The 22,299-nt window shown below is 41.6% G+C and overlaps 2 protein-coding genes across 4 annotated transcripts in view; one reads left to right on the forward strand and one right to left on the reverse strand.

Annotated features, from left to right (window-relative positions):
* The first annotated feature begins 3,579 nt into the window (after positions 1-3,579).
* On the forward strand, positions 3,580-5,540 carry LOC121677474 (G2/M phase-specific E3 ubiquitin-protein ligase-like). 2 transcript variants are annotated; one of them, XR_006020985.1, is made up of 5 exons: positions 3,580-3,609; positions 3,704-4,008; positions 4,161-4,335; positions 4,625-4,833; positions 5,148-5,540. XR_006020985.1 is itself a non-coding variant. In XM_042056239.1 (3 exons), exons 2-3 carry the CDS (start codon positions 4,626-4,628, stop codon positions 5,333-5,335), a joined length of 396 nt encoding a protein of 131 aa, XP_041912173.1. In that variant the 5' UTR covers positions 4,374-4,534; position 4,625; the 3' UTR covers positions 5,336-5,540. The 2 variants fall into 2 exon arrangements, 1 of the variants encoding a protein (XP_041912173.1); XM_042056239.1 differs by lacking the exons at positions 3,580-3,609; positions 3,704-4,008; positions 4,161-4,335 and adding an exon at positions 4,374-4,534.
* Positions 5,541-15,529: 9,989 nt separating this feature from the next.
* The window catches only part of LOC121677453 (guanine nucleotide-binding protein subunit alpha-11-like), a 50,134-nt gene continuing 43,364 nt past the window's right edge, over positions 15,530-22,299 (reverse strand). For both annotated transcript variants that reach the window (XM_042056204.1, XM_042056203.1), the window contains exons 7-8: positions 17,572-17,725; positions 15,530-16,616 (exon numbers count right to left, since the gene is read on the reverse strand). In XM_042056204.1, the coding sequence (XP_041912138.1) occupies positions 16,411-16,616; positions 17,572-17,725 (360 nt within the window). In that variant the 3' untranslated portion in view covers positions 15,530-16,410. The remainder of the gene's footprint in view (positions 16,617-17,571; positions 17,726-22,299) is intronic.

Below are 22,299 nucleotides of genomic sequence, written 5' to 3' on the forward strand. Positions count from 1 at the left end.
TCCCAATGCACGCATAGTCATCTCAACACAGATATGACGCACCACCCCACATTATCAACGGCATCAATGCGGATATCTTCAGAGGATGTGCAGCCTTCCCAATGTGCACATGGCACACCACCCCACCATCAGCCTGAGGGATATGTATGACGGGATCCACCTACACAAGGACAGGATAGGAACCTTTGCAAAATCCCTTAAAGACTACGCACTGGATCGCAACCTCAACGCCCCTCTATATGTCCCGCCACCACAGCATCAACCACCATTCCCACCCACTCGTCATGCCCTACATATTCGGGAGGAGAGACCAGCAGCCCCTCACTCTCCCACCATGAACCAAACGAGGAGAACCACACACCCACCCCCCATGCAAAAGAAGCCCAGTGCCCTCGCTACAAGGAGACCCCCCCAAAAGGAAAGGCCTCAGAGCTATGCAGCTGCTGTAGCTCAAACAACTGCACCTAAACCCACAGAACTGGGAGAAATTAAAGACATACTGCACTTGCTATGAAGTAGACTTCTAGGTGACAGGTAACAACCCCCCTCCCACCCCACCCCTCACCCAACCCCACCCCTCACCCCCACACACGCTGGAAATATACTCAGTATGTTCTATCTAACTCTTTGTTTGTAAAAGTAAACTCTTAAAAAAACATGAGCTCATTTCATATCAGTTTTTGGAATATCCAGGGACTTTACTCCTCTACCTTTGGTTGTAAGACCACTCAACCTGAGTTTTTGAAAAGTATTGAAAATGTTGATATACTTATTCTTACTGAAACATGGTGCCGCACAGAAACACCCACCCACTGTCCCAAGGGATATAATGAAATTGTAATTCCCTCCCTAAAAAACAGTAATATACGTCATGGCAGGAGTTCTGGTGGAATTTTGGTGTGGTACAAAGAAAAGCTCACTAAACACATTTCTATAGTGCAATTAGGCAAATCACACTGTTGGCTAAAACTACAAAGTAGCACGGGTATATCTGTAAATTACATATACTTATGTGCCATATATGGCCCCCCAATAGAATCCCCCTACTATGAGGAAGAATACATGGACAACCTTTACACAGATATCAGCCATTTCCAGGCCCAGGGGAATGTGCTGTTGTGTGGGGACCTAAATGCCAGAACCGGGTCTGAAATAGACTATGTAGACCCACAAGGTAACAACCATGTGTTTGATCAAAGCCAATTGTACTTCACACCAAATTTACCCATGAGACACAGCCTTGACTATACTGTCAACAAAAATGGAAAAGAGCTAGTGCACCTCTGTCGAGCCTTAGGTCTGTACATTCTTAATGGCAGGATCAGAGGGGACTCTTTAGGGAGGTTTACGTATTGTTCAGCTCTTGGAGCTAGTGTAGTTGACTATGCAATCACTGACATGGACCCCACCTCCTTCAAAGCATTCACTGTTAGGCAAAAACTCCACTATCAGACCATAACCAGACTAACATCTTCCTTAAAATCATAAAGCAGCCAAAAATTGAGTCCAGTAAACTATTCAAACTAAACAAAAGATATAGATGGACTCATGACAGCCCAGGACATTTTATTAACGCTTTAAACTCCCCAGAATTAAAAGAATGCATTGAATGTTACAATTCAAAACCATTTGAAATCAGCAAAGCTGGTGTTAATAAAGCCACTGATGAATTAAATAAAATATTTCTAAAAGCAGCAGATGTAGCTGGCATGCAAACATCTCACAAAAGAAAAACAAATAACAAAAGAGAAGAAAAATGGTTTGATGATGAATGTAAACAACTCAGGAAAAAACTGAGACATCTATCAAACCTTAAACACCACCAACCCGAGCATGCATGTATTCGACAAGACTACCATGGAACACTGAAGCACTACAAATGGCTGCTAAGACAGAAAAAAATTAACCACACTAACAAAACCCTCAATAAAATTGAGGAATCAATTAAGAACAATCAGTTCTGGGAAATGTGGAACAATCTGAATAAATCTAAACCACAAAACCTACCCATTCAAAATGGAGAAATCTGGAAAAAACATTTTGAAAATTTATACAAAGACATTACGCCCCAAGAACTAAATTCTAATTACAAAACGATCATGACAAAATTACAATCTCTTGAAAAGGCAGTCAAGGACAAACAAAATCCACTTGATTTCCCAATTACTCAAATTGAACTTGAATCCAAAATGAAAAAGCTGAAAAATAAAAAATCCTGCGGCCCTGATAATATTAGAGGGGAAATGATTAAAAACAGCACCCCTGAGCTGCAAAGAGCAATGCTCAAACTATTCAACCTCGCCTTAAGTTCGGGCTGTTTTCCTGACATCTGGAGCCAAGGGTTTATTACACCCATATACAAGAGTGGAGATAAATTGGACACTAATAATTTCAGAGGCATTTGTGTGAACAGTAGTCTGGGGAAGTTGTTTAACACTATTCTCAATGATCGAATTGTAACCTTCTTTATGGAGCACAATGTCCTGAGCAAAAATCAAATCGGATTTCTCCCAAATTACCGCACTACGGACCACATTTACACCCTACACACCCTAATAACTAAACATGTAAACCAAACAAAAAAAGGAAAAATATTTGCTTGTTTTGTTGATTTCAAAAAAGCATTTGATTCAATTTGGCATGAGGGATTATATTATAAACTTTTACAAAGTGGTGTAGGGGGTAAAGTATACCAGTTAATAAAGACAATGTATTCTGAAAACAAAAACACTGTGAAAATTGGCGACAGAATTACAGAATCCTTCACTCAAAAAAGAGGAGTAAGGCAGGGCTGTAGCCTCAGTCCAACACTGTTCAATATTTACATCAATGAGTTAGCGGTGCAGTTGGACCAGTCTACAGCTCCTGGCCTTGCTCTACATGAGAAAGAAATCAAATTCCTCCTCTATGCGGATGACCTGGTGCTGGTGTCTCCCACTGCACAGGGGCTACAGCAGCAGCTGGACCTGCTAGAGAAATACTGTCAGCACTGGGCCCTGACAGTAAATCTAAAAAAGACAAATATCATGATTTTCCAAAAGAAGCCCAGATGTCAAGAACACAGATACCATTTCAATCTAGGCAGCACCGCCCTAGAACACACGATGCAGTAGGGTCATTCCACGTCAATTCAACCAGGGCCCATGCATTTAGGTCTCAAAAAAAAAATTACCAGGTGTACCTATGTTACCTAGGAGACACACTGTAAAATTACTCTTATGTAAGATCAATATTTTCCAAGATACAGCCAGTTTTACAGGGGGAGGGGGGTGTCGATTTTGTTCGGCCTCTTTTTTTTGTCAAAGTTCACAAGCCCACAGCGCAAGAACTAAACCATGTAGGAGGCTCAAATTTTGCATGCTGGTACATAAATAGGAATAGTATGTAGCAAAATCGTCACGTTTGGTCTGTATAATCCTGCATGGTCATAGCTGTCCCTCAAAGTTGATACAAATTTTATTGGAGTTTTTGGCTGGGCTCTGTTTAAGCCTTCAGAAGACATATTTGTACTCAACATAGGCTCTTGATTTATTTTCCTTACTGAGATAAGTAGAAACACTCTCACAAAAAACAATGAACAGAAAATGTGGTGGATGTCACGTCGAATGAGTAAGTACTCAAAGCCCGCCATAATATTTGTGACAGTTTGCATTAAGAATCACTGTTACTGTTAAAGGATTAACACTAGGAATTTCTCCCTTAGGGTTGATGCCCGGGTTATGTTAAAACATCTGAAATCTAAGATTGATTTCACCAGCTCTCCAAGTGCAAATCTGGTCAACGTTTGCCGCGATGATGTCCTAGGATGTGCCATTAGGGCATTTCAGCGGCCCCTATTCGATCCTTGCAGGAAAGTCGATATAATTTTCGTTGATGACTGAGACCTTTCTGAAGGTGCGGTGGATGATGGCGGCCCAAAAAGGGAATTCTGTCGACTCCTCACGAAGGCAATCAGAGACAGTGCAATGTTTGAAGGACCTGAAAAGGACAAACATTTGCACTTACATGGTGAGATTTCTTTTAGATAATGAACTACATTATAGTTGTCATGTAGGTGAACTTCTAAAATTATGGCCTACTTTCACAGCTTCTTCAAGATTGCTTGACACCAAAGATAATATTATAATAATAATGCTAATAATAATATACTGTATCTGTAGCTCTACAAACAGGCCGGTATAGGCTGGCCGGTCTGATGATGGCAGTAAGCCTGCTTCATGGAGGTGTTGCACTGCATTTCCTGTCAAGAAAAACAGTATGGTGGCAGGAATAGTGACGGAAAAGGGAAGCATGGATGATATTGCCAACAGTGAGCTGAGGGAGAGACTAGAGAAGGTGAGAATGATGTGATGATGTCAAGAAAAGTGTGAAATCTGTGACTGATGTTAAATAAATACTGTCTCGGGTATGTGTTAGAGTGCATGACCAACCCTCTGTCTTCTGAGTACACCTCTCCCAAAGCAACAAAACCATAACTCTAGTTGCAACATGATTATTCATGCATTGATGGTAGGACAAGACTTGCTCTTGACCAGTAAGTATTATTTTGGTGTAGTAAGTGCCATTCATTTGAACAAAACAATAAGCATTCAGACACATGACCAAACATCTTTATGTTTTACAGGATGATTGAAGGTCTGCAAACATTTGGTTTGGTAGAGGCCATCAGAAGGAACCCAGCAGAGGAAATATTTATAAATTCATCAAGACCACTGAAGGCCACAGAAATAATAGAACTGTTTGTGCCAACTTTAAGTCCTCGTGGCGGCAATCAGCGGCGGGAGGAAAACAGAACACTGGGCTTCTGGAGGGACTGGCTGGTTAATGTGGAAGGTAAGTGACATTTCTGTGGAATTTCGCAAAATACCAGAAAGGCTTTTGGGGCTATTGGTTATTTTTTCAAGTGCTGAGTATTTAAGGTGACCATATAAGTTGTATTTCAATTAGAACAGACAGATAAGTTTTACTTTAATGTAAGAATTTGTGTGGTCTATGTGGTTACATGTTTTGTATGTCTTATATGTCAACTGTCTTTTGGGAAAACAGAATACAAGTCATGCTGTTGTAAATTTGTTGGTCTTTATATGGCTGTATCTTGCATAACAAAGAATACATCATTTTCCCCCCGATGTGTTGCTACGTTGTAGGTGGCTTGTGTGCCCCTGTCACACTGGAGATGGTGCTGGTGTTCACTTCCGGACTAGACTCCCTCCCACCTCTGGGATTTGATACTACCCCTTCCCTCCAGTTCCACAACAGCCAGAGGCCGCTACCCGTGGCAAACACGTGGATGAATTGTGGCATTGTACAGGCTCCCACTTTTGGTCTTGTTTAAGTTAAATGTGAATCACACTTATGTTTTTATATCACACTTATATTGTAGTTGTTGTGTTTTTTTTGTTATTTTTTTCATTATTATTGCATTTTGTACTTTTAAAATGATTGCACTGTAGCATCATATTGTTGCAAATGTGAAGACTGACACTTGTTACATTCAGTCGCATTGTTACACTTGTTACATTGAGTTGCACAGTCTTGTATTGTGCATGTGTTTTTGTTATTATTTGCTAAAAACAATTATTTGCTAAAAAAGTATTTTGAATAAAAAGTCATAAAAAAATCAATCTCTCTCTCTCATATACATATATATAGGCTATATGAACCAAAAAACAACAGCAAAAAGCCCAGATAAAAAAGGGGGGGTAAAAAAAAAGCACAAAATTACTGTAGGCCTATCTCTGCAATCTTAGGGTTAGGCCACATGTTTTCATCAACATCTGATATTACAGTATCCAAGGTGATGGGATAAAACCGCTTGGTAGCAGAAGCAAAGCAAAAACAGAGGTTTTTATATAGCCTATCTAGTTTGGAATATTGTTTTTGTGTTAATGGTATGTCCAAGATCGAAGCTGTGCTAATTGTGTTTAGAGTTTTGAAAATGTGACAAGTGGTTAGACAAACGCTTGTTAGCGACTGAAAAAAAACTGTAATGGCCTAGTCGGTAGCCTGTGTTGTCAGTTTGGTTAAGAATTTGGGATGAAATATTTTTAAATAAGCTAGGCTAGGCAATACGCCTTTTGCCTCTCTGGAAGTTCAACGGCGAATCGGCGAATGTGTTGGAGACAGATATTTTCTATTAGTTATGAAATCATGTATTGAACAATTTAAACGCAGTACATGCATGCTTAGCATTTTGTGATCATAAGGCTTTGACAAACTCTTAGTCAGCTGTAGGCCTACCGGCGGTACAGAGCAATGCTTTAGGCATCTGATGGGAATTCGAAGTGCACCATGAATGATGAGATAGGTACAGAACTGTATGTTGGCCTAATATAATTAAATTAAAGTTACTTTTCTCGCGAACCGTTTACAACAGCAACTTGTGAAGTGCCCCCCAGCTAATTTGAGTTTGAAACCACTGTGTTAAAGGCTGAGAAAGGGCTTTATGTGATATGATGATGTCTGTGAGTATACTTCGCGCGTAGTTCAACAGAGGTGAATTTGGACGCACTTTCGACGTGCGCCACTTCTCAACAGAAGACTAAATTAAGTTGCTGTAAATGCTTAGATTATTTGGACAGCCCATAGGCTAGGAATCGCTAGGCCTAGTCAGACGCAAAGCAGAATATTGAAAGAAGGGGGCACCAATGCCACTGTGGCGCGCCTAAACAAAAACGAGATCGCAAAAGGAAAGCATACATAATCTACACACGCGTATGCAGCCTTCATGCGCACGGTAGAGAGAGCATGTAGGCTATTAGGCTAAGATTTTTGGTTTCTGGTGGTAGGTTGCTAATCACTGGAGAAAGATATAATGCACATCCTGTAAACCAGTGTTTCTCAAACTTTTTTTCTGGGGACCCACTTTTTAAAAATGACAGACTATCGCGACCCAACTCAACGATGGGAGTGAGACAGCTATAAGTTAGTGTCTTGAGAGTGAGACAGTTGTCTGCGTGACTTTCTGAGTCACTCCTTAGAGCAGTGATTCTCAAACGTTTTCTTTCATTCCCCACTTTGATCAAGGGGGCATTCTCGAGCCCCACCTGTCCCTCATCGCTCTAAGAAAGTGGGTCAAGCTTAAAATTGTCAAATTTATTGAAATAATGACAAGTTCTAAATATATCCTCTTCAACAGAGTTAAAATCAGCTGGTGCTGCAGATATAATAATAAATAAATAAATACATAATAGCACACTGTTTTCCAGCAACATATTAGGAAGCATAGGCCAATATTTTACAGCATTGTACGATATATTCAATGAAATACCAACATGCTGCATTAAATGGATCCATAATCCAGTCATACTGAGCACTGCTGGTTGGGAAATATTTTTGAAATAAACTTTGCAGGGATGTGATGTAGGCCTACTGTTTAACACATGGGATCACAAGAGTGGCTCCCGAATCCTAACCTGACAATAGCCAGATGAATTTCGCTCCGCCTAGCTCCACTCATCCATCTGGAACCGATCCATTGAAGTGTTGCTTCAGAAGGCTGGGCCTAATCAAAAAATGCTTGCATATGATTGAATAAGCCACTTGTCCGTCATCTATTGACGTGCTACTTCAACCACTCACATCGAAGCCAACCCGTGACGCTGATAACAGTCTCACAGTCGTTTCTACGCTATGTCACATCTATGAAACTCCCGCCCTGCGTCCTGATTGGCTGAACCATAAAGTCGGTTGCAGAAATCACTCTCAATGGAAGAGGTCCCAGATGGATGTGAGTGAAGGTAGGCGGAGCTAAGCGGAACGACATTAAGTATTAAGTATATATACTTTTTTGATCCCGTGAGATTTGGTCTCTGCATTTAACCCAATCAGTGAATTAGTGAAACACAAACAGCACACAGTGAACACAGGTGAAGCACACACTAATCCCGGCGCAGTGAGCTGCCTGCTACAATGGCGGCGCTCGGGGAGCAGTGAGGGGATAGGTGCCTTGCTCAAGGGCACTTCAGCCGCAGCCCACTGGTCGGGGTTTAAACCGGCAACCCTCGGGTTACAAGTCCAGAGTGCTAACCAGTGGGCCACGGCTGCCCCTCACATTCATCTGGCTATTGTCAGGTTACCCGAATCCCGATTTCGCTCAGAAATCTCAAAGGCATAATACTGTTTTTGGTGAATGCAGTAATCTTATTTGCTAGGTGAGGTGCTTGTCTTTGCCTTGTAACTGGACATTTAACTCAAATGTATCGCTATATCAAATATATCGCTAAGATAGGCCAGCTTCGTCAAGAAATGTTCATTAGTGAACATGCTTGCAGATTTAAACATGCCCTCTTGCTCCAAGAAGAGGCGACTCGGAGCTCATACACGCGCGACAGCACTTTACCTCGGGAAAGCCACCTTGCCTCGCTGTGAAACAGTACAGCCTTTTGGTCAGCTACCATCTCTTCGCAAAGTGCGGAGAATAGACAACGTTCTCACAACAACGTTCAAAATCTCATGTAGGTCGGGACTAACTAAGCTGCCTTGACACGAGTGCTTCTCTATGGATAACACAGTGCGTCCATTGCGCATCGGGTGCTACCTGGGCCTAGGCTACAAATAAAAACATAAATGAAAAAAAAAAAACTCCTGTTTTTCACGTCAGTTCGCGCCCCACCTGACATGTCTCCGCGACCCAGTAGTGGGTTGAGAAACGCTGCAGTGTAAACGAAAGCCGATGAGAGCTCAAGATATCAGTCTTTTTTATTACAATTTACTGTAGTCGCTTTTGAACTCAAGACCGAGACTCACTGAGACTCACATTACACTCACATTATGCCTAAGGTTAGTATCTACACGTAAAAATTTTACATCTGTATACGTCAAAAATAGCCTATAGGGGAGAGCCGGGACGATTGAAACACGGGACGAATTAAACAATCCAGTTTTCTCAGAGTGTGATGATGATAGACAGACGTCGTTCGGTCAAAACATAGAGCATGTTAACCTCCTTCTATCAGCCAAATATCTTCCTGCTATGTCATTTTATCACGGAGTTACTGGCGATAAACGAGTTTTGATGTGCAAAAGTAAACTTCATTAGCGGTTACATTTTTTCGATTATCAATGAGTGTTTTTCATTTAAAGGTTTGACTTAATGCTTATTCAGTAGACCATTTAGTGTTCTCCACAATCCCAGACTTTCATATCGCATGCTTGTTTACATGGAAAGCAAATCAAGCTGTAGTGACATATGTCTGTGTCGGGACGATTGAAACACGTGTTTCAATCGTCCCGACCAGGCTATAACTCCATGTATTTTAATTAAATGCACAAATTGGTGTGTTTAAACAATCATTTATGGAGGTAAGACATAGAAAAACAGTTTTATGAAGATGAAAATACATTTGGGCCCACCAGGTAGGGGGTTGAGTTTCCCCATGTTATCCTATGGAGACTGACGGCCGGTGGGTCGTTAAGCCTATTTATTTGGATGTGCATTGGCCTAACCCACGTAAAAACCTAGTGAAACGACATTTTCAACAATATAAACATGATATAAATGGGAAAGCTTACCGTTCTAGCTATAAACATGGCAGAATCATCCACAGGGCATGATATTTCAAAAACCGCTTCATACACGCTTCATGATGATGGCAATGAGTTGTGCACAAAGACGTATAGCCCTGCAACAATATATCTAAAATAAAACCTTTTGGGAGTACCATTCATGATATGTAGTAAAATTTCGAAGTTGTTGGACGTTTATATGGCTTAAACTGTATGTTTCATTCGTCCCCTTATGTTGTTTCAACTGTCCCGACCAGGAGGGACGAATGAAACATTACGCACATCCCACTTTTGTTGTAATAATTCCTGAACGGTTTTGTTCAAAGCTGAAAATGCATCTGTATTTGACAGAGGACAGATGTAGGTTACTAGTGACCAAATATTAGCTTTCAGTGTGGTACGATCGCTATGTAAATTACGTTTAATTAAAAAGTGTTTCAACTGTCCCGGCTCTCCCCTACCTCTGGTTACACGGTAAATATTACGCCTGGTTAGTACACGTAAAAATGTTACATCTGTACATCTGTCAAAAATATACCTCTGGTTACACGGCAAATATTTACGTCTGGTTAGCACACGTAAAAATATTACATCTGTACACGTAAAATGTTTGCGTGTGGAGACGTAATGTTTTTACACCTGCAGGCGTTTCGTTATTAGACGTTTTGACCCTGTTTGCATGCCATAAGCCTACAGTCCATAAACAACGTCTACCCAGAGCCCGTCTACGGAGAGCCTTGCCACTCCGTATAGGGAGGGAAAGTAATCTCATCGCCATCTAGTGGTTGCGTTCCTAGAGTTTAGCGGAGGGGATGGGATTTTTTTTTAGAAAAAATATATCTCGGTGCACATTGGGATCTTAATTTAATGCCTTCCATATGTTAGGCACTGGGGTCACCTCTATTGCTTTAAGTGGTCATACCTTATTTTTAGGATCAGTTGAATTGTTTTGAGTTTTTGTCATAACATGGTGATAACAAACTACAGTTGCATGTGACGTCACAGGTTTGGGCGCTTAATCTCTAACTGATCAATACAAAAATTTGCTTAACTGGCTTACATATTTTTGTAATAACGGAAGGTGATGTAAACCGCGTGGTGATAACCTTTATGTCTGGATAACTGGTGTTGTGCTTCTACTCACATGAAGAGCTGGCAGTAAGTGTTAAGTGGCAATGCTAACCAAGCTAATAAACAAACCATGCTACCGTGAGTAACGTCGAAGGGTAAAGTCACGTGGCTTTTTTGTAGTTCGTTTATGAAACAAAAGGAGCAATTTCGATTTTTTTAAATAAGGCAAAATATGGTCTGACATTTTCACAGTTAGAAGATTATTACTGTATAGACACTGAAAAATATTTTTGGTGGATAAGATCGCTGATTTGGCTTCACAGTATTTAAAAAAAAAATAGGTCTATGGGACTTAACATTGGAGCTGCTCTTCGATAGGAACGCAACCACTTGGGGCGCTGGTTTTCACTTTCCCTCCCTATTAAGTATAAGAATTTTGGATGCAGTTCCACCAGAGTTCCACTGGGGGCGATCGCCATGAGTGCAGAATGAATGGGAGTCAATGGAGCTAGACGGCTAAATTTGACTCTTTCACCTGAAGTGACAAATCTCAGATTTGATTGTAGTTTGTATAACTTCAACATGGGTTATAGGTCAAAAGTTAAATGAACGAGTACTTATGTCCTTTTGATTTCTTACAGGTTGGGTCGTTGTTGCACATAACACGCTAGCATTGTGCTAATGAATGACGTCATTGACACATTTTAAAGGCTTTTTAGAACAATTAAGTGACTTTAAAAAATATAATACTCAACCAAGTGTATTTTCTTTGCCTCCCCTTTCGAATACAATACTCAAATTACTTGAAAAAAAATTATATCCCGAGAAAAGTGGATTTTGAGGGGTACAGCTCCATAGACCTCCATGCATTCTGCACTCGTGGACGAGCGCCCTCATGTGGAACCACAGAAGGAACTGCAACCAGTTCAGAAACCGGAAGTTTTCCGAGTGGCAGTTCTCCCCTTATTAGACATAGGGAGGGAAAGTGAAAACCAGCGCCCCAAGTGGTTGCGTTCCTATCGAAGAGCAGCTCCAATGTTAAGTCCCATAGACCTATTTTTTTTAAAAATACTGTGAAGCCAAATCAGCGATCTTATCCACCAAAAATATTTTTCAGTGTCTATACAGTAATAATCTTCTAACTGTGAAAATGTCAGACCATAATTTGCCTTATTTAAAAAAAATCAAAATTGCTCCTTTTGTTTCATAAACGAACTACAAAAAAGCCACGTGACTTACCCTTCGACGTTACTCACGGTAGCATGGTTTGTTTATTAGCCTGGTTAGCATTGCCACTTAACACTTACTGCCAGCTCTTCATGTGAGTAGAAGCACAACACCAGTTATCCAGACATAAAGGTTATCACCACGCGGTTACCTTCCGTTATTAAAAAAATATGTAAGCCAGTTAAGCAAATTGCTGTATTGATCAGTTAGAGATTAAGCGCCCAAACCTGTGACGTCACATGCAACTGTAGTTTGTTATCACGATGTTACGACAAAAACTCAAAACAATTCAACTGATCCTAAAAATAAGGTATGAACACTTGAAGCAATAGAGGTGACCCCAGTGCCTAACATATGGAAGGCATTAAATTAAGATCCCAATGTGCACCGAGATATATTTTTTCTAAAAAAAAATCCCATCCCCTCCGCTAAACTCTTTCCCTCCCTATTCTCTGGTCTATGGTCTACCCACAAAACCATGCCTGTCACATGACGTCACTGTAGCTTTACGCCGCCATCTTTACGACCGATTCGGGCAGCTCAGCCGCCCAGTGGTCACACAACAGCTGAACGTCTGACAGCTAACAGCTGATAACCCACCACAACCTGTTCCCATAAAGTCACAATCGCCTCGTTTCCCTTCCCTTCATGTTCTTTCAATGAGTATAAACACATCTTACATTAAAGGACATTATCCAGATTAATGACAACTAGCTGTGAGCTAAATGACACTAAAATGAGTGGTAGGCTAGCTTGCTAGCTTAGAACACTACATGTAGTAAGAGTAAACTACCACCAAAATCATACATTTGAATTGTTTTTACATAATACTTACATTTCCCATGATTAAATATAAATCCTTGGTGGCCAGGTGCCGCACTTTCACGTTTTTGACCCATCCAGCCACATATTGATAGGCAGGGGAGCAGTTGAAACACTTTTTAATTAGGTCTAAACGTAATTTAGCCTACAAACCGATCGTACCACACTGAAAGCTAATATTTAGTACTATAACCTATCTGTCCTCTGTCAAATACAAATGCATTTCCAGCTTTGAACAAAACCGTTCAGGAATTATTACAGCAAAAGTGGGACGTGTTTCATTCCTCCCTCCTCGGGACAGTTGAATAAGGGGACGAATGAACATAGGCCTAAGACTACAATAATATAAAACGTCCCACAACTTCACAACAAAGTAACATTTTACTACATATCATGAATGGTAGGCCTACTGCCAACAGGGGTTATTTTAGATAGATTGTTGCAGGGCTAGGCTCTTCGTGCATGTCATGCCATCGTGAAGAGTGTAGCCTGAAGCGGTTTTTGAAATGCCCTGTGGATGATTCTGCGATGTTTATAGCTAGAACGGTAAGCTTTCCCATTTATATCATGTTTATATTGTTGGAAATGTCGTTTCACTAGGTTTTTACGTGGGTTAGGCCATCCTTAAAAATATTTTCGTTTGCCGTAACCCGACCGACCCTGTCAATTTAGAACCGACCCAAATATTTATTTTTTTCCCCTTTTAGTCCGACCGACTTGCCGGTTGTAAACTTGCGTTAATACCGACCGATTGTTTTTTTTTTACTCTAAACAACCAATACAAATGCAATAAAATAATAGTTATTTTAGTAGGCCCAAGTATTGTGAATATAAATTACCTACATGCAAACGTGGCTCACTTAAAAAAACGTGAGCCACGTGTTACGAAGTTCTGGAAGAACTGTGGCCAGATCTTTTCTCATCCCTTCTCCCCCTAGTCTAGCGGTGACCGTGTCGGAGTATTGAAATTGGTTGTGGTCTATTCAGAATTTCTCAAAATATGGGTCCGCAACATGGAGACTGCGGAGTCGTGGAGTGAAATTAGGCCCGGTGCTTCATCTGATAATTTTCTGCGCAGTTGATCAAGAAACCGCGGATCGACGAAAAAAGAAAACAAACGTTTCTGCTATCGATGTCATTAAACATGGAGCCCTACAATTAAGTGGTGGTATGAGCATTCATTCAATTAAACTAATCGATAACGTTGGTATCAAAGCTCCGCTTCAACCTGTTGGAAGGCTATTTATTTATTTAACGAAACTTAATAGAACGACGTTGTTTTTTGGAACTTCCTTAGAAACAGAGCAGAGACTGTATAATACACTGTATAGCATTGAGTATTGTATAGTCAAATTTCAATATAACGTGGCCGAGAGCTATTGTAGCCTTCTTTCTGGGTACATGTAGATGAGCCCTATGACCCAAAAGTCTGCCATGACCGGGCCTCAGGTCAAAGAAGTTTGAGAAAGGCTGGTCTATATAACCTGCATCAGAATGAGGTTTGCAATGGTGCGCCTGAAGGCACGGGTTGAAGACCCAGTCAGTTACGTCACGATATGCACATTTGTGTAAATTCATTCCTACGTAATCACAATGACCAAAATTGAACTTTTTTTTTTACTTTGAATCTTGGAAAAAAAAAAATATTGACCTACCTACCGACCCATTTTTAATTTTTTTTGGCTGTTACTGCAAACAAAAATATTTTTAAGGATGGCCTTAGGCCACGGCACATCCAAATAAGGCCTACTGTATAGGCTTAACGACCCACCGTCAGTCCCGTCAGTCTCCATGGATATTGATAACATGGGAAAACTCGACCACCTACCTGGTGGGCCCTAATGCATTTTCATCTTCCTAAAACGGTTTTTCCATGTCTCACCTCACACAGATATGTGTGCATTTAATTAAAATACATGGAGTTACAGCCTGGTCGGTACGATTGAAGCTTGTTTCAATCCCGACACAGACATCACTAGGCCTAGCTTGTTTTGCTTTCCATGTTAAACAAGCATGCGATATGAAAGTGTAGGATTGTGGAGAACTAAATGGTCTACTGAATAAGCATGAAGTATGAACCTAAAAAATACTCATTAGGCTAACAATCAAAAAATAACCTCTAATGAAGTTTACTTTTGCGCATCAAAACTCGTTTATCGCAACTCTGTGATACAATGACATAGTAGGAAGATATTTGGCTGATAGAAGGATGTTAACATGCTCTTTTGACCGAAGGACGTTTGTCTATCATCATAGCCTACACTCGGAGAAAACTGGAATGTTTAATTTGTCCCGTGTTTCAATCGTCCCAGCTCTCCTATACTCTTGAATGCCTAGCCTACGGGGAGGGGTAGGGCCAAAACATCCACAAACAAACGCTAACCATTCTGATGACATAGCGCCTGCATTTTTAAAACATGGCCGCGCCCTGTGTGGCAAAAGTCGTTATCGACATGTCATTTTCCAGTGAAACTACTTGAATTTCAGGTTTAATGAAAATCCATGTATCTCCAAAAATGAAAAAGCAACCAAAAAATGGTCACAGTTCTCACTGCTTCATTTCCACTTTAACCAGGCAAACCATATTTGCTCATTTTAAGGGAAACTTGGCAGGATTTCCCCCTCTGCTGGAGAAATTGTATTATGCTATTTCAAACTGTGGGAAAAGGTAACGATAAAGCACATGGATTTGTTTACAAGCTAGCGAACGGTTAGCATAAGTTTGGCAGAATGTGGATGTTAGGTAAGGTAAGAAACGCGATTTAAAACGAGTTTCTTGTTTCTCACTTCTCTTTCCGGGACGGTAGTCTCAATGTTGCAAGGTTGGTTTTCCACCTGGGGACGCTAGGCGCAGCGGGGAAAGTCACCATTTTCACCGGAACAGGTCATTTAACCATCCAAATGATTTCTAAACGGGTTTATTACATTGAAATAGTTGCCAAGTTCCCCTTTAATATCATGAGCAAGGCCCTATGCAAAAAATGCTCAACACATTCCACACAATAGCTTTAGTCCATGCATGAGATACTTGACTCACTGGCTGACTTTGCACTTCAACTGTCATTTAAATGAGGGCCCTATACATTCATGTTACCTTTGTAGCACATAATGTTATCCAAATATTTATTTGATTCTAAAAATCCAAGGAAAAAAATATTATATTGTAGCCTAGTGCAATGGAAGGCACTACAACAGGTTCAGTTTAGGAACTGTATGACAATAGCATTGATTTTTTGTTTTTTTTGGTGACCAAAAAAGCAGGTAGATTTCCTGATAATTATAATATGCAATGTTCAAAATGTGCAGCTTTGCAAAACTGAATTAAATACTTGAGCCGTTTTGTCTGAAACTACAGCGCCCCTGAAGGGGCATGTGCAAAAAATGTTTTCCAGTTTCTTTCACATGCGCACCAGAATTTTCTCGTGCTCACCAAAAACTCAGAGCCCCTAAGAGGTCATAGGCAAAACATTAAAAAAACTTTTCCAGTGATTACCAGACACTTTCTTATGCACACCAGTAACATAAAAAAAGAAAGAAAAAAATAGGGGCTCCCTAGTGAAACAAAGTAATGAATTCATTAGAAGTTTTGTGTAAAACATCCATTGCCTCAGTTCAGTTTGTATGTTTGCACAATTACTATTTTGGTTGGCTCACTGACAAATTAGACAATATATATATATATGCTTTGTCTAATTAAATCTATATCCAGTGTATGAAAACAGGAAAACAGGGAAAGTGGTTTTAGAATAAAAGAAATAGACATTCACACTCAAGTCCCAGCCCTCAAATGACCCCATATTCAGCCAATGATTTGATCAGCACTGTGTCCTTCACATCGTTGAACACCATACGGATGTTGTTAGTGTCTGTGGCACAGGTGAAGTGGGAATAGATGTTTTTGCGTTCCTTCTTGTCTTCTCGGCTGTTGCCCTGCTGCTTATACATCCCGCAGATGTAGTCCATGGCTGCCTGAGCATCACGTCTCCTTCCTGAAGTAGGGTTTAATGAAAAGAAAGGAGGACAGAATATTGAGCAATGGTGGAAGGAAAAAATGATGCCAATGCATACATTAAATATATCCATTCCTCACTGTCCGATGAAAATAATGTATCTCCACTTCGTCAGCCGACCAGGAGTTCAGAACTGCATTGGTGTTAATTCATGACTACAGGAGGAGGGCTAGGCAGAAGCCTACTAGGAAGCAAAGATCTTAGAGCGGAGCTTTGCTAGGAAGTGTCTGTGGCAGTTTGAGGACAAGAAAAAGGGTCAAAATAGTAGCAGCCAAAGGGGATTGTTGATAACAGAACAAATGACGAAATGAAAAAAACTTAGGCGGGATGTGATTAATAAAATTGAATGCGTTGGTCCTTGGTCCTTAATTAATGTGCGATTAACACGTTAGCGCTGACAGCCCTAGCTGTTTATTGTGTACTTGTCTATGTTAATGGTGCTGGCCGCCACGTATATATTTCCCCTCTGTCTAGTCTGATGTTTATGTAATGCGTAACATGAGTACTATGACTCTGTGTTGGGCTTGGGTCCTCTGTATTTTGGGAATAGAGGCTAAAGCAGAATTTTGATACTAGCTAGATAGTCACCTGTAGAACTTCATTGGAATCCTTGAAGATTATTATTGTCATCTTTTTTCTTTTTACGGTTTTGCCTCCTAGTAGGCTTCTGCCTAGCCCTCCTCCTGTAGGTTTTCCTATGGACGCGTATTACTTGGTCTTTGTATTCAAGCCACATCATTAAATTATTGTCCATCCTCATCTACTCCCTCTGCTTCCTTGGCAACACCCACTTTGGTTAATGGTAACTGCCGCTCGGTTCCATTACACTCAGCCAATCAAAATCTTAACTCTTCATTAAGTTCACATAAAACCCTGCTGACTTGGAATTTGATTTGTATGTAATCATAAGCAAATATTTCTAAAGTTACTGTACCTGTAAACCCTGGAAAGTATGTTTGTAGGTCAGAAGTCTGGATTTTTTCGGCCAGGATGTCCTTCTTGTTGAGAAAGAGTATAATGGAGGCACTGATGAACCAGGGCGAGTGGATGGTGGTGTAAAACAGGGTCATGCTCTCCTCCATGCGGTTCTGGTTAAAATTAAACAATGGTGTATAACATGTCATGTTCAATGCAAAAATAACATTTACAGAATAACCTTTAGATCAATCTATATTTTTGGAAAATTGTTCAAATGTTGGTAAAAGCATGAAATCAAATCACTTCGATTTAGTCAGGTGAGTCAAAAAAAAAATCCAAGATGCAAAGCCACATTGTTTTTGGAAGAGTTATTATAGTAGTTTGTCTCCTTCTGCTGTACTTTACGTTTTTTGAAGCTGTTCCCATGAGCAAAAACTATGAAATTTGCCATGCCCAACAGGTGTCATATAAAACACTTGCGGACAAAGGCTTGGCCCCCTTATGTTTTTGAGTCTCGTGGTTGGCATATAGTTTCACCTGCATGGACACAATTTGGTAGGTGTGTGTAACTCCCCTAGGCGAAGAACTTATATATATGTACATTGCATTAGCCTCACCCAACAGGAGATATTTTCGGATTTTGTGCGTTATGACACATGATAAATTTTGACGTACTTGACATACTTTTTTGAAGTACTTTTGACATACTTCTCCTAGATTCATCAGATTCATGTCAAATATGGTATACACAATGTCAAGATGGCAGATGACACTCGCAACGGCTGCTGATTGTGATTAAATATAACTTGTTTGACATTGATTTTACTTAGATTTGTCAAAATCTAGTGAGATATAAACACTGTACTATCTGATTATACCATTGTTGTAACCATTGATAGCGTCTGGTCTGATTTAGATGCGTCTGTCAGACAACTTTCCACTCATGGCCCCCGTCACCAGTATTGCCACGGCAATACTACCCTTCATTGTAATATTGCCTGGCAATACTAGTTTTCATATATGACATTACCTAAGATTACACTCAGTAAACATCAAAAATTGCTGCTGCACCGTGTTGATGTAGCTTAGTTTATTGTAAAAACATTAACTTTCTTCCGCAGTGTTTCCTCTTCATGTTGTAGCTGACTGGTGGTCAGATCATCACAGATTAACAGTAAACAGCAATACCAATTAGAAGTACCTGTCTAGTTGTATTCCATAAACATTGTTTTTATATATGTTAGTGGTATGCGCTATCAAGAGCTTTCATTTACTGCACCATAGGCTACTGTGGTGCGTCTGTCAACAATATCGGTACAATTTTCGCAAAACCTGATAGAAAGGTGTAGTTCAGTGAATATCTTTAAAAAGACCTGAAAACATACCTGTATAAGAGAGCCTTTAGTTAACTCATCCTATCTTGTAGACTACTTTTTCTGATTATTCTACATTTGAAGCTGCAGCCAGCCAGAACCCTATTAAGTCTATTAAATGCTACAACAGCTAGCCGACCACATAACAGACATAGAGAAAAAACACCCAGACTGTCTCGCCATTATTGTTGGGGATTTTTAACAGTGCCAAACTCAATCAGGAACTCCCTAAATACAGACAGCATATCAAGATTCCCACCAGGGACAAAAACACAATGGACCACTGTTACACAGTTTTAAAGGATGCCTATTGCGCCATTTCCCAGGCAACTCTAGCACTCTCCGACCACTGTCTGCTTCATCTCATCCCAACCTACAGGCAGAAACTAAAATGTCTAAACCTGTGGCGAAGAAAAAAAAATGGACAAAAGAAATGGACAAGGGAATCAAAGCTGGAGTTACAGGCTTGCTTTGACTGCACCAACTGGAGAGTTTTTGAAGCTGCAGCTACAGACCTCAATGAACTCACTGACACATCTTACATCAGTTTTTTGCAAGGACATCTGCGTGCAAACTGTGAGAAACTGAACTTTATCGTTCTCACTACCTCATCCGCGTTGCCCTGCAAGCGCAGACACATGCACACAGTTCCCCACTGCGTCCCTCTTTGAATGTAAAATGTTTTGTTTGTGATGTTAAGTGTTGTTGCATGTTCGGTGGGCTTTGCGTTATACAAGAGATGTACGGGGGTTTTTATTGTTGGTGTCGGGTGTTTGCCGCCGGTTTGGCGTTCGTTCACGCTGTAAACCAATTGTTTGGTTTGCGGCGATTCCGCTCATTCATTCATTCACTCATTACAACGTCATTACCAACTTCATTCTTGTCAATAACAATTACATAGTGTGGTACCCACTAGCTTGTCGTCCATTTGCCATGTCATATTGTCTGTATAGTGCCCATAATCTGGTTAACGCATACATCTACTCACAACACTTCCTGACGCTCAGACCTCTGTCACTGTCCCATTGCGGAAGCGCGCTCCACGCCGGGACAGGTTATTTTAAACATTCTGCAGGGGTAGGGAGCAGGGCATTATGCTACAGGGGTGTTTAGGATATTCTTTTGGTTGTTTTGTTTCTTTATGCCTTGTGGTTAGGTACATATTTATAACAGACATATGTTTTGTTCATTATATACTTTTCTGTTGTTTTCTATATCATTGTTATGTTGATATATGTTATGTATTAGTGAGCCCTATTCTGAGTACTTCCCTAGCTCAATGGTGTGCCTCAATTATCCCCATTTGACAGTAATAGCTGGGGCTATTTAATGGGGTAGCTCAGTTCCCAAAGGGTGCGTAGTAGGTGAAGGACTCTCCTGTTGTGAGGCAGAGTAAGTTATGTGTTATGCTGATACTTTGGACTATGCATTGTTTGTGCTATCTTTGTTTGTTTTTGGTAGGGAAAAGTATTTTGTTTATTAGTGTTGCTATTTTTGAATATGGTGAAAAATAAATAATTGAAATGAACAGAAGCTACATCCAACCTCTCCTGCAAGTGCCGTTTTCTCCATCTCCACCTAAAACTCACAATCCAACACGTGGGTTGACCGCCCGGTCGCTCACATTTGGTGGCAGTGGTGGGATTGTGACGCCTCCTGACAAACTGGAGAGGAGAAGTGGAAAGAGAGGTGGAAAGCGAGGACGAGGTGGAAAGCAAGATCGTACCTGGAGGAGGATGGCATATCGACGCCTAGAGCGGACAGACCAGGGGGAGGTCACGGAGGCAGAGGAAGAGCCACAAGGGGCCGATGGAGGAGCACTAGAGGGTGAGGTGCCAGAAGGGACGGACATGGCCGGGCTGTATGCGCTGCTGCAGAAAACACTGAAGTCTCAGGAGCGTGAGTTCTTTAAGCAGGAGCAGCGCTGGCGAAGCGTACAGGTCCAGTTGAACCAGCTCCGGGATGACGTTGATGAAAATCGTCAGCCGCCAGCACATCCACCAGCACTGCCACCAGCCCAGCCACAGGCACCCCCAGCACCAGCACCACCTCTAGCACCCGCAGCGCCGCCAGCCCAGCCACAAGCACCGCCAGCCCAGCCACAAGCACCGCCATCCCAGCCACAAGCGCCGCCAGTGCAGCCACAAGCACCACCCGTTCAGCCGCCAGTCCAGCCACCAGTGCAGCCCGCAGACCCAACGGCTCCAGTGGCATGGTCACGTGCTGCTGTTCCCAGGTATGAGGAAGGAGAAGATATAGAGCAGTATCTTACCACTTTTGAGCGGCTAGCTGCAGTGTACCGTTGGCCCAGGGAAGACTGGAGAAAGGAACGCCCTGCAGAAAGGATTGTTTGTCACTATTGTGGACAAGATGGACACATTAAACCAGACTGCCCTGCTAGAAAGCCCAAAGGAGCTAGTCACTGTTGTCTCCCTGGGTCTGAAGAGCAAGGGGTTATGGGTAGACTACAAACTGTCCCTGTGTTAGTGGGTGGGAAGTTAGCCAGCGCCCTGATAGATACAGGAAGCTCCCAGACTTTACTTCAACCCCACCTAGTGGACAGACAAGATCATGTAGCTGGAAAAAAACTGAAAGTGATCTGTGTTAATGGAGACGAGCATGAATACCCAGTGGCCAAGGTGTATATAGAGGTGCAAGGACAGGTTTAAGTCAAAGGCTACAAAGAGCCGTAAGCAGAGGAGACGAGAGAAACTAGTGGGAGCACTCCAGAGAATGCAGAATGGGGAGGGCACGCCCCTAGGGGGAGGAGCTGGGGAAGACATAGCCGGTGACATGGAGAAGTTGCAGAAGCAGGACCCTACATTGCAGGAAGCCCTCAGCAAGGTTAGAAGTGTAGATGGGGTGCTAACTGGGGTTTCAGCCACTTTGTCTGGGGAGAGCTACATTTTGAGAGAAGGCTTGCTGTATCACCAACCCGAGGGGGATAAGGCAGAGCAGCTAGTGGTACCCAAGATGTTAAGAGACCGTGTGCTTTCCCTCGGCCATAGTATCCCCTGGGCAGGACATCTCAGCACAACAAAAACCTTTGAGAGAGTTGCTGCAAGGTTTTATTGGCCAGGGATGTACAAAGAAGTGCAGGAGTATTGCAAGTCTTGCACTGTGTGTCAGCTCACCAGCAAAAGGAAGACCAGTCCATTTCCACTTCAGCCACTCCCCATCATTGAGGTTCCCTTTGCAAGAATAGGGATGGATATTGTTGGGCCTTTAGAGAGGACGCAGAATGGCCACAGATACATCCTGGTAGTCTGTGACTATGCTACCCGTTACCCAGAGGCTTTCCCCCTACGCAAAGTAACCACCACAGCCATATCACAAGCTCTCCTTCAGCTGTTTTCCAGAGTAGGAATACC

This window comes from Alosa sapidissima, chromosome 12 (genome assembly GCF_018492685.1).
Source record: "Alosa sapidissima isolate fAloSap1 chromosome 12, fAloSap1.pri, whole genome shotgun sequence".
Taxonomy (NCBI): Eukaryota; Metazoa; Chordata; class Actinopteri; order Clupeiformes; family Clupeidae; genus Alosa; species Alosa sapidissima.